This window comes from Ranitomeya imitator, chromosome 5 (assembly GCF_032444005.1).
Source record: "Ranitomeya imitator isolate aRanImi1 chromosome 5, aRanImi1.pri, whole genome shotgun sequence".
Taxonomy (NCBI): domain Eukaryota; kingdom Metazoa; phylum Chordata; class Amphibia; order Anura; family Dendrobatidae; genus Ranitomeya; species Ranitomeya imitator.
The window spans coordinates 503,908,999-503,924,487 of NC_091286.1; the positions used below are offsets into that span (position 1 = coordinate 503,908,999).

Sequence of the window (15,489 nt, forward strand, 5' to 3'; positions counted from 1 at the left end):
GACAGGCAACAAGCAGACGAGATTTGTTTGGGCTAAACAACACAAGGAATGGACATTAGACCAGTGGAAATCTGTGCTTTGGTCTAATGAGTCCAAATTTGAGATCTTTGGTTCCAACCACCGTGTCTTTGTGTGATGCAGAAAAGGTGAATGAATGGACTCTACATGCCTGGTTCCCACCGTGAAGCATGGAGGAGGAGGAGGTGTGATTGTGTGGGGGTGCTTTGCTGGTGACACTGTTGGGGATTTATTCAAAATTGAAGGCATACTGAACCAGCATGGCTACCACAACATCTTGCAGCGGCGTGCTATTCAATCTGGTTTGCGTTTAGTTGGACCATCATTTATTTTTCAACAGGACAATGACCCCAAATACCCTTCCAGACTGTGTAAGGGCTATTTGACCGAGAAAGAGAGTGATGGGGTGCTACGTTAGATGACCTGGCCTCCACAGTCACCAGACATGAACCCAATCGAGATGGTTTGGGGTGAGCTGGACCGCAGAGTGAAGGCAAAAGGGCCAACAAGTGCTAAGCATCTCTGGGAACTCCTTCAAGATTGTTGTAAGACTATTCCCAGTGACTACCTCTTGAAGCTCATCAAGAGAATGCCAAGAGTGTGCAAAGCAGTCATCAAAGCAAAAGGTGGCTGCTTTGAAGAACCTAGAATATAAGACATAATTTCAGTTGTTTCATACTTTTTTGTTATGTATATAATTCCACATATTTTAATTAATAGTTTGGATACCTTCAGTGTGAATGTACAATTTTCATAGTCATGAAAGTAGAGAAAAATCTTTAAATGAAAAGGTGTGTCCAAACTTTTGGTCTGTACTGTAAGTGTTGTAACTATTGGCACAGTCACACGGTCCACATGCAGCTACGTGCGATAGTCTGCATAGCAGACAGGTACAGGTGCTGCCATGGATTGGTCAGGGTACTGCTTGTGTGCAGTACATTGCACTCACAGATAAATCATTGACAAAACACAGTTTTATTTCCCTGCCCTGGCCTACTGTGTGCCAATATGTGTCGTTTGGCACAATATAAGCAATCTGACTGTTCTCTGTGAAATAGTGCCTGATGCTGTGATTTTTCCCATGAGGATACTTGTGAGAAATTGTTCACATGACTTGTGCCATTGACTACTGCGGCTACTGGTGCCAAGGACCAAAACAGTTCTCTGAACGAGGCTATAAGGCCTCTATTATTAGTATAACAGTTGTCCTCATAGATCATCTTGTGGTCATCCGTGCACCGCCTGTTTACACCACACAATGTGCTGTCGGTCAAATCATCCACTTGCCCAATGAATCATCGTTTTGCGTTCCGTTGGGTGATTGGCTGCATGTTTGCACAGGCCAGTAGTCAAGAAGTAGCATTGCTAAGACACTTGTAGGACGATGATCGGCCCATCTAAATGGGTCTGTAGAGTAGCCCAGGATGATGTTCCTTAAAATAGAGCAGTCATATCGCCCTTCACTCTGCTAATTCATAGGACAATCGCAGGATTTGAATTCTTTGCAGACATTATAATTAGAAATCTCATGTTTACAAAAGGAGCCATTCCAATCATATAAATATGTAATGCAGTTGTTTTTTTATGCAGTTTATTAATTTATTGATGTAGGTTTATGGAAATCTAGCCTAGAATTTCACCACCAAAACAATGCATTTTTGGCATTACGAAAACTCGCCCTCCCAGATAATACAATGATTGCTAAACGACTGAATCTGTAATTATGTTATGTTTCAGATAGCAGGGATAAAGTGCTGAGCGCGATGCACTGGAACTCGTCTAAGGCTTTGATTTTAATTGAATTGACAGAAAGTGGGCTGAGAGTGTAAGCCGCTGCTCCTCAATAATCTGTCTGTCGACCAGCTTTTAGAAGGGCTTTCCCCATTGCCTTTTTCCTAGGAAAGCAGCACTGCTCCGTAGATTGCAGATTATCCATCTTCAATTACCTGAATAGCTGGCGTATGAATGCGTTGTAATGCGTTATTCATATGTGATCTAAATACAATGTTATCCCTTAGTTGTGCTGGCAGAACAGTTTCACAAGGAGAGCTTGCAACAGTTTATGATGTGGATGCAACAGTGAGGAAGTTGGGAAAAGCAGCGAAACGGAAACCTTCAACCAAACTAACAATTAAGACGTTTGCTCTGGTTAGAGTTACAATATGATGTGTCATAGAGATCATCTATAATTGTATTTTTTATGACCACAGAGACCGGTCATGGCTGAATAACTGTGATTGGATGACAAACGATGCCCAATACGCCACCTGCTACTGTAGAAGACAAAAAAGATAACCTTGCATCCTAAAGAGACAAAGATAATATTTAAGGCTACGTTCACATTAGCGTTGCGCGCCGGTGCGTCGGCGACGCAACGCACGACGCACAAAGAACGCTGCGTTTTGCGACGCGTGCGTCGTTTTTTGACAAAAATCGGACGCACGAAAAATGCAACTTGTTGCATTTTCTTGCGTCCGATGCTAGCGTCGGAAACGACGCACGTGTCGAAAAACGCTACCAAAAAAACGCACGCGTCCCCTATGTTAAACATAGGGGCGCGTCGCCGCTGCGTCGCCGACGCAACAGCGACGCACATTAGCGGAACGCTAATGTGAACGTAGCCTTAGAGCCACATCTGGATTCTGGGCTCTGTGTACATGGCAGCTCCAGACATTATGGCGTACTACGGGATGTCATGGCAGTGAAGGTGGTATCCACTACTGTCAAACCCTTCTCAATCTGAATGTTTGCCCCTGTTAAAATAAAAACTCTTATACTCCCCTTTGGATCTGGCACCACTCCAGTGGTGATGACACTCATGTTCCTGGGGCTCACATCACATTATGTCACGTGAGCCCTCAACTCCAGCTTCACTGTCCCCACTTTTGGAAAAATCGAACATCAAGAAGAAGTCACAGAGTAGCCAGAGCCCAGACTTCCTGTTGATGTTTGATACGTCTGAAGGTGAGGCCAGTGAAGCCGGCGGTGATCGGGCACAGGGATCGTGTGATATAACAACCTCATGTGAGTCCATGGAACGCGATTGCCAACAGCGCTGAAGCGACGTCAACACCGCGGGAGCGACACCGACGCGGGAGGTGAGTAGAAGTGCTTTAATGGGGGTAAACTTTCAGAATGAGAAGGAGGTGTCCTTGGAGAGGACAACCTCTTTCAATGGGTTGTACAGTATTACAAAACATGGCTGCTTTCTCCCATAAACTATGCCACATTTGTCCACAGGTTGTATCTGGTATTGCAGCATAGTTTTATAGAATTGAACAGAACTGAGCTGTAATACTACACTGCACCTAAAGGAAATAAAAACAAAAATTATGTGATTTTATATTTCCCTTTGCAGCGGCTTCAATAGGGAAAATTTAGCTGCGGCCTTTCACTGGTAAAATCTCTGTTTCTGATAAAACAACACCTTTAATAGGATTCTAAATAATTACGGTACTTGGTCAAATCTTCAATAAGATTCTTTTTTTGTTTTACTTTTTAATATTTGTTGTTCAGTATTACAGATTTGTAAGAATCTGATCAATAACAACTCATATTCTTTTGGTCTAGAGGTTAGAAGCCTCCTCCAGCACCTAGAACTGGAGCACAACTGGTCACAGATCACACTGGTCCTACAGCTTTAGCGAGAAATAGAATATTTCAGCTCTTTTTGGACTCGATGTTTGATTTAATTAAGAGTGTTGCTATGTCTTGAAATATTTGGATGCGACCAAGTCAGGTTCCAGCTGAATCATTTTCATAAGTATTTTTCTCCTAGTATGAAAAGACCCTTCAAGCTGTCCCTCATTGTTGTAAGGGAAATGTACTTGCATAGAGTTGAGTCTGCCCTACATCAGATGGACAAACTGGATTTACCAGTAGTGCAAGAACTAGGAGTACAGAAGTGTCAATCCCAACACCCAAACCTAGTCACTCTGAGCTTCAAAGGGTTAACAAATAGTCATTATAACCAAGCTAAATATTTCTTATGTACTGTATAGAGGGGGTGTCTAGAGAAACAGGATAATTGAAGTGCAAGGCCCTAGCCCCTAAATTATCCCACCGTCCAGTCACAAAAAGCAATTTTGAAATAGTCCAATCAAGGCCGTCCTGGAAATCCAAATCCCGGGTCAAGCATATAAAAGCTTGGTTGCAAAAAAGAAAGTGTTCGCATGTGGGGGTCTGCCTGATCCATCATTTATTTCCTCCCCCCAAGGAAGCAGTTGAACAACTAGGTGTTTTCTATATGTTGTTTATTATTCCTCCCTTTTTTATTTTATAACTGTTTTGCATATTTGTGTTGTTCTATTTTTATTTTTTTTGCCAGTCCGTGCATTAGCATTAGCTGCTACCAGTCCGTGCATTAGCTGCTGTCAGTCCGTGCATTAGCTGCTGTCAGTCCGTGCATTAGCTGCTGTCAGTCCGTGCATTAGCTGCTGTCAGTCCGTGCATTAGCTGCTGTCAGTCCGTGCATTAGCTGCTGTCAGTCCGTGCATTAGCTGCTGCCAGTCCGTGCATTAGCATTAGCTGCTGCCAGCATTAGCATTAGCTGCTGTCAGTCCGTGCATTAGCATTAGCTGCTGCCAGTCTGTGCATAAGCATTAGCTGCGGCCAGTCTATGCATAAGCTGCTGCCAGTCCATGCATTAGCTGCTGCCAGTCCGTGCATTAGCTACTACCAGTCCGTGCATTAGCATTAGCTGCTGCCAGTCCGTGCATTAGCATTAGCTGCTGCCAGTCCGTGCATTAGCATTAGCTGCTGCCAGTCCGTGCATTAGCTGCTGCCAGTCCGTGCATTAGCATTAGCTGCTGCCAGTCCGTGCATTAGCATTAGCTGCTGCCAGTCCGTGCATTAGCATTAGCTGCGGCCAGTCTGTGCATAAGCATTAGCTGCGGCCAGTCTGTGCATAAGCATTATCTGCTGCCAGTCCGTTCATTAGCTGCTGCCAGTCCGTGCATTAGCTGCTGCCAGTGCGTGCATTAGCATTTAGCTGCTGCCAGTCCGTGCATTAGCATTAGCTGCTGCCAGTCCGTGCATTAGCTGCTGCCAGTCCGTGCATTAGCTGCTACCAGTCCGTGCATTAGCATTAGCTGCTGCCAGTCCGTGCATTAGCATTAGCTGCTGCCAGTCCGTGCATTAGCATTAGCTGCTGCCAGTCCGTGCATTAGCATTAGCTACTACCTGTCCGTGCATTAGCATTAGCTACTACCTGTCCGTGCATTAGCATTAGCTGCTACCAGTCCGTGCATTAGCTGCTACCAGTCCGTGCATTAGCATTAGCTGCTGCCAGTCCGTGCATTAGCATTAGCTGCGGCCAGTCTGTGCATTAGCATTAGCTGCTGCCTGTCCGTGCATTAGCATTAGCTGCTGCCAGTCGGTGCATAAGCATTCATATGTACACGTACGTCTGAATCGCCTCAAGTTCCGCTGCTTTTCTTGTTGTGAAATCACTGTTTGTACCCTGCGTCCTGCAGAAAATGGGTCCATAGAACAGAGAAATCCAACATGAAATCCTTTACTGGGTTAGATGCAGATTGGGCATCCTTGGTTCACGTTATGACTTGCAGCCATCTGTTTTACTTTACACACATTGCCAGTTTGTGTTTTGCACTGAGCGTCTCTGGGGGCCGCACTCTTGTTTCCAATCCTTCCCTACTATTTCCCCATTGAGGTGACCTGGATCATACTATATTACCATACAGCTCATTGCTCTATTCAGTGCATGATATTTCCCTAAATGTAGGGAGGAAAGCTGTTGTGGAGCCGGCGTTCCCCGGAGATCTGTCTGAGTTACTGTACTGATAGAATTGAATATATTGTTATTAAAACTAATATTAGAACTATCATTGAATGTTTCCATTCTCTCACTCTTGCTGGTTTGATTATGACTCATTTTCTTCCTTTTCGGAATTTTTCTTCTTTGTCATGGTCGATGTTACTTTGGACTGACTCAGGACGATGTGGATGTTTGATAACATTTCTAGAACAAAGCCCGGCACGGTTCTGATGAACTCCCTGAACTTGTCCTTATAGTGTATTATAATGGCTGTCAAGCCAATAAATCAAGTGGAGGAAAGGGTAAAGCTGCGATGTTCACCTGTAGCCGATAAGCTGACGGCTCCCTGCCAGTGATGGGGTCACATAGCTCGGAGCCGGAGTACAATACCCGACCTCCATCCTCGGGGACAGGCATGTGGGCAAAAGACAACACATAATATGCTGAAATAGAAAACCACAGCACGTTTCTGACATGTTGCTGCTCCGACTCTACTTAATTTACTTTCCATGTTCTTGTACTGTGCTACAAGACCAATTACTGTACAGTGAGACTAGTTTTTCCACAAATTAACACTATTTTGAGATACAGGTATTGGTCCTGACGAGTCTTATTTACCAGTAACATAAGTTTTTTTTTTTTTCCTGTCCAATAATTGTTTGAAAAAAGGGTCAATCCCCTTTCCAAAAAATTGTAAAAAAAATCCCCCAAATAAAAAGAATATTAAAAAGTCTTTTTTTTTTTTTGCATAACTCACTACCAATATGTGAAAACCCTGATTTATACTCCCCCTGTTGATGTTATTTACCACAGTATACACCAACCAACCATTAAAGGTACCTTCACACTCAGCGACACTGCAGCGATACCGACAACGATGTCGATCGCTGCAGCGTCGCTGTTTGGTCGCTGGAGAGCTGTCACACAGACCGCTCTCCAGCGACCAACGATGCCGGTAACCAGGGTAAACATCGGGTTACTAAGCGCAGGGCCGCACTTAGTAACCCGATGTTTACCCTGGTTACCATCGTAAAAGTAAAAAAAACAAACACTACATACTTACATTCCGCTGTCTGTCCTCCGGCGCTCTGCTTCTCTGCACTGACTGTGAGCACAGCGGCCGGAAAGCAGAGCGGTGACGTCACCGCTGTGCTCTGCTTTCCGGCTGGCCGGCGCTCACAGTGCAGAGAAGCACAGCGCCGGAGGACAGACAGCGGAATGTAAGTATGTAGTGTTTGTTTTTTATAACTTTTACGCTGGTAACCAGGGTAAACATCGGGTTACTAAGCGCGGCCCTGCGCTTAGTAACCCGATGTTTACCCTGGTTACCAGTGAAGACATCGCTGAATCGGCGTCACACACGCCGATTCAGCGATGTCTGCAGGGAGTTCAGCGACAAAATAAAGTGCTGGACTTTCTGCAGCGACCAACGACATCACAGCAGGATCCTGATCGCTGCTGCGTGTCAAACTGAACGATATCGCTAGCCAGGACGCTGCAACGTCACGGATCGCTAGCGATATTGTTCAGTGTGACGGTACCTTAAATTGGAACTACTGTACAGTGACCGAAATATGATTATCTCCTTACAATGGTACCCTGGCACCTTTCACAGCAGGAGATTTATTAGGCAGCAAGTGAACAGTCAGCACTTGAAGTTGATGTGTTGGGAGCAGGAGAAATGGGCAGGTCTGGCCAGTCTGATCACACAGAAAAGTCACTCTTAAGGTACCGTTACACTAAACGACTTACCAACAATCATGACCAGCGATACGACCTGGCCGTGATCGTTGGTAAGTCATTGTGTGGGAGCTGTCACACAGACAGCTCTCTTCAGCGACCAACGATCAGGGGAAAGACTTCGGCATCGTTGAAACTGTCTTCAACGATGCCGAAGTCCCCGAGTAACCAGGGTAAATATCGGGTTACTAAGCACAGGGCCGCGCTTAGTAACCCTATATTTACCCTGGTTACCATTGTAAAAGTAAAAAAAAAAAAAAAAAAAAAACAGTACATACTCACATTCTGATGTCTGTCATGTCTCCCGGCGTCAGCTTCCCGCACTGACTGTGTCAGCGCCGGCCGGCTGTAAAGCAGAGCACAACGGTGACGTCAAGCTGGTGGAATCATTGTGGTGTTCTGGGCAATGTGCTGCTGGGAAACCTTGAGTACTGGCATTCATGTGGATATTATTTAGACACATACCATTTAACTAAATTCTCTAATAGCATATTCACTAATGACATTGGTGAGTTTACTCTGGTTAATACGTCCTGTCACACTGCAAAAATTGATCAGGAATGTCTTGAGGAACATGCCAAAAAGTTAATAGTGATGATTTGGCCTTCAAACTCCCCAGATTTCAATCTGTTGAGCATCTGTAGGATTTGTTGGAAAAACTCAAGTCCGAAACATGGGTCAGTAAAGTCTTTAGAACAGTAACCGATCAGTAACTGCTTAGTGAATCATCCGCCAACACAGTTCATGTACAAGATCACACAATAATAAAGGAGCTCTCATGCTTTGACAGTGGGGCGCCATGGAGGATTGTGGGATCCTTCTTTGCATGCCAGGATCCCACAATCCAGAGGTTCGGACTCTAGTTTTGCTAAAAATGGAGCCTTGTACCATGCCAATTTTTGACTAATAAGTTGTATCTAGTAACATCATCGGACAGGCTCTGGCCGGGAGTATGTATAATGCATATACAGTGGGGCAAAAAAGTATTTAGTCAGTCAGCAGTAGTGCAAGTTCCACCACTTAAAAAGATGAGAGGCGTCTGTAATTTACATCATAGGTAGACTTCAACTATGGGAGACAAACTGAGAAAACAAAATCCAGAAAATCACATTGTCTGTTTTTTTATCATTTTTTTTGCATTTTATGGTGGAAAATAAGTATTTGGTCAGAAACAAACAATCAAGATTTCTGGCTCTCACAGACCTGTAACTTCTTCTTTAAGAGTCTCCTCTTTCCTCCACCCATTACCTGTAGTAATGGCACCTGTTTAAACTTGTTATCAGTATAAAAAGACACCTGTGCACACCCTCAAACAGTCTGACTCCAAACTCCACTATGGTGAAGACCAAAGAGCTGTCAAAGGACACCAGAAACAAAATTGTAGCCCTGCACCAGGCTGGGAAGACTGAATCTGCAATAGCCAACCAGCTTGGAGTGAAGAAATCAACAGTGGGAGCAATAATTAGAAAACGGAAGACATACAAGACCACTGATAATCTCCCTCGATCTGGGGTTCCACGCAAAATCCCACCCCGTGGGGTCAGAATGATCACAAGAACGGTGAGCAAAAATCCCAGAACCACACGGGGGGACCTATTGAATGAACTGCAGAGAGCTGGGACCAATGTAACAAGGCCTACCATAAGTAACACACTACGCCACCATGGACTCAGATCCTGCAGTGCCAGACGTGTCCCACTGCTTAAGCCAGTACATGTCCGGGCCCGTCTGAAGTTTGCTAGAGAGCATTTGGATGATCCAGAGGAGTTTTGGGAGAATGTCCTATGGTCTGATGAAACCAAACTGGAACTGTTTGGTAGAAACACAACTTGTCGTGTTTGGAGGAAAAAGAAGACTGAGTTGCATCCATCAAACACCATACCTACTGTAAAGCATGGTGGTGGAAACATCATGCTTTGGGGCTGTTTCTCTGCAAAGGGGCCAGGACGACTGATCCGGGTACATGAAAGAATGAATGGGGCCATGTATCGTGAGATTTTGAGTGCAAACCTCCTTCCATCAGCAAGAGCATTGAAGATGAAACGTGGCTGGGTCTTTCAACATGACAATGATCCAAAGCACACCGCCAGGGCAACGAAGGAGTGGCTTCGTAAGAAGCATTTCAAGGTCCTGGAGTGGCCTAGCCAGTCTCCAGATCTCAACCCTATAGAAAACCTTTGGAGGGAGTTGAAAGTCCGTGTTGCCAAGCGAAAAGCCAAAAACATCACTGCTCTAGAGGAGATCTGCATGGGGGAATGGGCCAACATACCAACAACAGTGTGTGGCAACCTTGTGAAGACTTACAGAAAACGTTTGACCTCTGTCATTGCCAACAAAGGATATATTACAAAGTATTGAGATGAAATTTTGTTTCTGACCAAATACTTATTTTCCACCATAATATGCAAATAAAATGTTAAAAAAAACAGACAATGTGATTTTCTGGATTTTTTTTCTCAGTTTGTCTCCCATAGTTGAGGTCTACCTATGATGTAAATTACAGACGCCTCTCATCTTTTTAAGTGGTGGAACTTGCACTATTGCTGACTGACTAAATACTTTTTTGCCCCACTGTATATCCTCCAGTCCCAACTCAGAAATCGGCAAATCCCCGCAGCACACAGTGACTGCAGACTTATTGCTTTGGACCTGACAACCCTTTCAAAGAATAGGTCATTTTCTGGAGATAGCTTCCCTTTAAAGCCCACTGTGTTCTTTTCGTGAAAATATAAATTGTTAGCTAAAGATTTCAAGTGAGGAGATGAAGTGTGGTAAGAGGAATGTATTCGGCCTCAAGTAAAATCATAATTACAGTGCATAGACTTTTAACCAGGTCTTTACAATACTGTTCATGCACATAATTAATTATGCAAATCACAGAAAAAAGGTTTCTTGTGGGATTGACGAGGGAATTTGCCAAACAATGAAGTCATAATTAAAGTACTAACAATAATTGTGTCTTGTAAATCACCATTCTATGTAATTAATAATGACCTCTGTCTGTGAGAAGTGGAGGTGTGACATTATTCTCGTGGCATCATCCTTATGAGGCTTTTACTTCTCTATTAAAAAAAAAAAATCCTTGAAGTCCCTGATTTGCTCCTATGTGAAATCTTTTTATATTCTGTTTCTTTCCTATTTAAACATTCTTCCCAGCTTTCTTGTGACACAATCTATTAGATGCATATACATGTACACCGCCTCCTCTTCCTCCGCCTTCAATCCCTACCTATGTGCCAGTATGTCGTGTCTTTCCGCCATTCCATTGAAGTAAAGTGAACAATTCCATAACTTTATATTCTTTCTAACTTTATATATGATATCAGGTGATACAATATAAGATTATTATTATTATTATTATTATTATTATTGTCTCACTAAGGGACTTTGCAATCCAATTTTCTGATCTCTTGCATATACATTGGTATACTCTGTAAAAAATTCCTGTACTGCGTTGGTGGTGCACCAAGACTCGCATTATGGTCCTTTTTTAAGTTTGACTTTCTAGTAAAATTGTATATCATCTTTATTTTGCAGTTGAAAGATGCATGAGTGTAATGCAATCTGGAACGCAGATGATCAAACTGAAAAGTGGAACAAAGGGTCTGGTCCGTCTGTTCTACCTGGATGAACATCGTACGTGTATTAGATGGAGACCCTCCAGAAAGAGTGAAAAGGCTAAAAGTAAGTTTCTACTTGGTCCAAATAAAAACATACACCCATAAAAAAAGTGGTTTACTGTTATAATGACATATAAAAAAAAGTATTGAAAATAAAACTTTGACGACTCAAGACTCGATCAGCTCAGTAGCTCTACTGATGTGGATATAGCATTCCGCTCCGAGCCACTGAGCTCAATGATTGGCTGCAGCGCTGTTCACGCGATGTCAGCACAGCAGCCAATAAAGGACCTCAGGAGCAGCGGCAGAGACTCAGCCCTTGAAGCAGGAAGGATGAGTCCAGTATGATTTTATTATTTTAGAACAACCTTCATCTGGGTACCGGGATTTTTTAAAAGTGGACCACCCATTTCTTCACTCATTTTAGGTTTAGTGTTTCTTTTGTCAATATTTTACAAGTGAAAAGTAAGACATGGGATTCTCATTCTTTTTATTTCTTTAATGCTTGTATTTTGGCTTTAAAATAATTTTTACAAACAGATTTAATTTAAAAATTTGCACTATTTGGCTATTAAATATTCCCTGTTCCTTGCTGGCTGCAAAGTGAGATTAACTATCAATCCATAGGTGACATTGTTCTGATGGGCAGTTTGTACCTTTCTTATGTGTTTTACTGAGCACATAGCATAAGCGATTGTATAAAAGCAGCTTCAAGTCCTATAAGGGGACTACTAAATACAGCGAAAACTAAAAAAAAAAAAAATCTGAAAATAAATAAAACATTTAAAAAGAAAACTATTAAAAAAATACATTGCAACATTGAAATAAAATGCAATAAGAGGTGATCAAAACATCATATCTACCCCAAAATGGTATCAGTAAAAACATCAGCTCAGAGCGTCAAAAATAAGCCTTCACTCAGCCCAATATATGCTGAAAAACTAAAATGTTACTGGTTTCGCAAAATGGCGACAAACACATTTTTAATTATTTTCAAAAATGTCCCAATTTTTTTTCACCACTTGAATAAAAAAACAAAAACAAAACTACACGTGTTTACTATCGGCGAACTCGTACTGATCAGGAGAATCATATTGCCTGGTCAGTTCTACAATTTGGTGAACATGGTAGTTAAAAAACAAACAAAAAAAACTAAACAATTGTGAAATTGCAGTTTTTTGCAGTTTCGACAAACTTGGAATTTGTTTCCTGTTTTCCAGTACACTATATGATAGAATGAATGGAGTCATTCAAAAGTACAACTTGTCCCAGAAAAAACAGCCCCTCATAAGCTTATGACTCCTGGAAGAAGAGGTGGAGAAAACAGAAATGGAAAAAAATGGAAAATCGAATTTCATGTCATGTAAACAGGGAATGTGCTGCCAACAACATGCATGGAAACAAAGTGATCCTGCCAACAATTGTGCTGTCCCCATTTAGTTTGTCTTGTCCCTTGTGAATGGGTCTTTAAAGGCAATAAACATGTTTTACTTGGAAGAATCTTTTTTCCTTTAGTGGCTACTCTTAGTTAAAAAATTGCACTAGTTTCTCTATTCATTCATTAATCTTCTATTAATATTCAAACTGCCTGATATGTAGATTACAGCATGATCCACGTTCCATTGTGGGAGTTTCCCTCCCAGTAATACAGGCTGGATGTAAGAACTCTATATATCCAACGTGCTGCTACCTTTATTGGCTCATATGTCAGCAGAGCTATAATACTGTATTCACTTCCTGTGACTGCAGATGCTTTCCCCCCTTTCCAGATTGTTAAGGTCTGTGTACAACCCCGCTCCGCCTCCCTACTGCTATTTCTAACACTGAGAGAATAGAGGGAAGCGCTATCGGAGCCAGGAGCTCTGATGTATTTGTAGCATTTTTAATGGACACTTTAGAAAATTACTTAATTGTACATTTAAAAAAGCAAATAAACAAAGACATCATTGAATGGCTAATAGCCTTTCATAGCTCTTATACATGTCAATCCGCAGTGAAATCCCACCTTTAATTACCGTAAATACGGTAAGTCCACATTCTGTGCTTATTACTTTTAGAATGTTTCGGTAAAGAAATTGGGTGTCATTTTCATGTACAAAGCTCCTAGTCTTCTCCCTCACTATAATTACCCACAGACTAAATTCTAAAGCTCTAACATTACTCACCTGCCACTGAACTCATTAATAACTTTGTATGCAGCAGTTTCCCTCTTGTGCGCGCTGCAAAGAGTCCGAATTTTATAATTGATCTCTACAGCATTGTGAGATTTTAATATGAGAAGAAAATGATGCCCAGATACTTAAATATGATGGAATAAATTGGGACAGAACTATATACCTAAAACGTGAAACGTTCATTTGAAATGTGAATATTTTTTTTTTTTTTTTTTTCACAAATGTAAATAAACTAAGTACAATCTCCGTTTGTACTTTCCAGGCGTACTTTCCAACCGTTGCTCTTGCACTTTTGCCATGTTTTTACAGAACCTTGCGCCTCTAGAGGAAAGTTTTACCTATCTTTTACATTGCAATTTCCTATATCTAATATGTATTAATCCCTGCAGAGCCTCATTGAATATATGTTTAGACGCTGCAGACAGGTTTCTAGTGGACAGATTTTACTTATAAAACTTGTGTTGGTCAAATATCTGTTGAAGATTCATTCATGATTTTGCGTTTTGCTACATAGAATACTACGTAATAAGCAAAGTTTTGTCGATGAATGTTAGGCTAGGTTCACATCTGTGATGGAGCTTCAGATAGAAGATTCTGTGATTTTTAGCTGAGCAAAGATGAAGCATGCTGCAGTATATTTTCTTTGTAAAATTACCCTATATGTCTGAACATCCCCATTATAAGACCAGTGATGTCTTTCATATATTTGATCCATCCCTGGCATGAAATTACTTAAGTTCCTAATATGGTACAGAATAATGGAATTTAAAATGCAGATGTGATCTCAACCCTGAGGTGTATGACTTGTAGAAGAGGTGTGCTGCTGGAGAATACTTTATGGGCTGTAGAAGAGGTGTGATGCTGGAGAATACAGCATTGGCTATAGAAGAGGTTTGATGCTGGAGAATACAGCATTGGCTATAGAAGAGGTTTGATGCTGGAGAATACAGCATTGGCTATAGAAGAGGTTTGATGCTGGAGAATACAGCATTGGCTATAGAAGAGGTGTGATGCTGGAGAATACAGCATTGGCTATAGAAGAGGTTTGATGCTGGAGAATACAGTATGGGCTGTAGAAGAGGTGTGATGCTGGAGAATACAGTATGACCCGTAGAAGAGGTGTAATGCTGGAGAATACAGTATGGGCTGTAGAAGAGGTTTGATGCTGGAAAATACAGTATGGGCTGTAGAAGTGGTGTGATGCTGGAGAATACCATTTGACCCGTAGAAGAGGTTTGATGCTTGAGAATACAGTATGGGCTCTAGATGAGGTGTGATGCTGGAGAATACAGCATGGGCTCTAGAAGGTGTGATGCTGGAGAATACAGCATGGGCTCTAGAAGAGGTGTGATGCTGGAGAATACAGTATGGGCCGTAGAAGAGGTGTGATGCCGGAGAATACAGTATGGGCTGTAGAAGAGGTGTGATGCTGGAGAATACAGTATGGGCTCTAGAAGAGGTGTGATGCTGGAGAATACAGTATGGGCTGGAGAATACAGTATGGGCTCTAGAAGAGGTGTGATGCTGGAGAATAAAGTATGGGCTGTAGAAGAGGTGTGATGCTGGAGAATACAGTTTGGGCTATAGAAGAGGTTTGATGCTGGAGAATACAGTATGGGCTCTAGAAGAGGTGTGATGCTGGAGAATACAGTATGGGCTCTAGAAGAGGTGTGATGCTGGAGAATACAGTATTGACTGTAGAAGAGGTTTGATGCTGGAGAATACAGTATGGACTGTAGAAGAGGTTTGATGCTGGAGAATACAGTATGGGCTGTAGAAGAGGTGTGATGCTGGAGAATACAGTATGGGCTGTAGAAGAGGTGTGATGCTGGAGAATACAGTTTGGGCTATAGAAGAGGTTTGATGCTGGAGAATACAGTATGGGCTCTAGAAGAGATGTGATGCTGGAGAATACAGTATGGGCTCTAGAAGAGGTGTGATGCTAAAGAATACAGTATGGGCTGTAGAAGAGGTTTGATGCTGGAGAATACAGTATGGGCTCTAGAAGAGGTGTGATGCTGAAGAATAGAGTATGGGCTGTAGAAGAGGTTTGATGCTGGAGAATACAGTATGGGCGCTAGAAGAGGTGTAATGCTGGAGAATACAGTATGGACTGTAGAAGAGGTGTGATGATGGAGAATACAGTATCGGCTCTAGAAGA

General features: G+C 42.3%; 1 protein-coding gene across 1 annotated transcript in view; it reads left to right on the top strand.

The window, feature by feature from the left end:
• The window catches only part of PLCH1 (phospholipase C eta 1), a 451,824-nt gene that overhangs the window by 243,998 nt on the left and 192,337 nt on the right, over positions 1-15,489 (top strand). Inside the window, exon 3 of the mRNA XM_069727462.1 lies at positions 11,072-11,218. Coding sequence (XP_069583563.1) covers positions 11,072-11,218 — 147 coding nt within the window. The remainder of the gene's footprint in view (positions 1-11,071; positions 11,219-15,489) is intronic.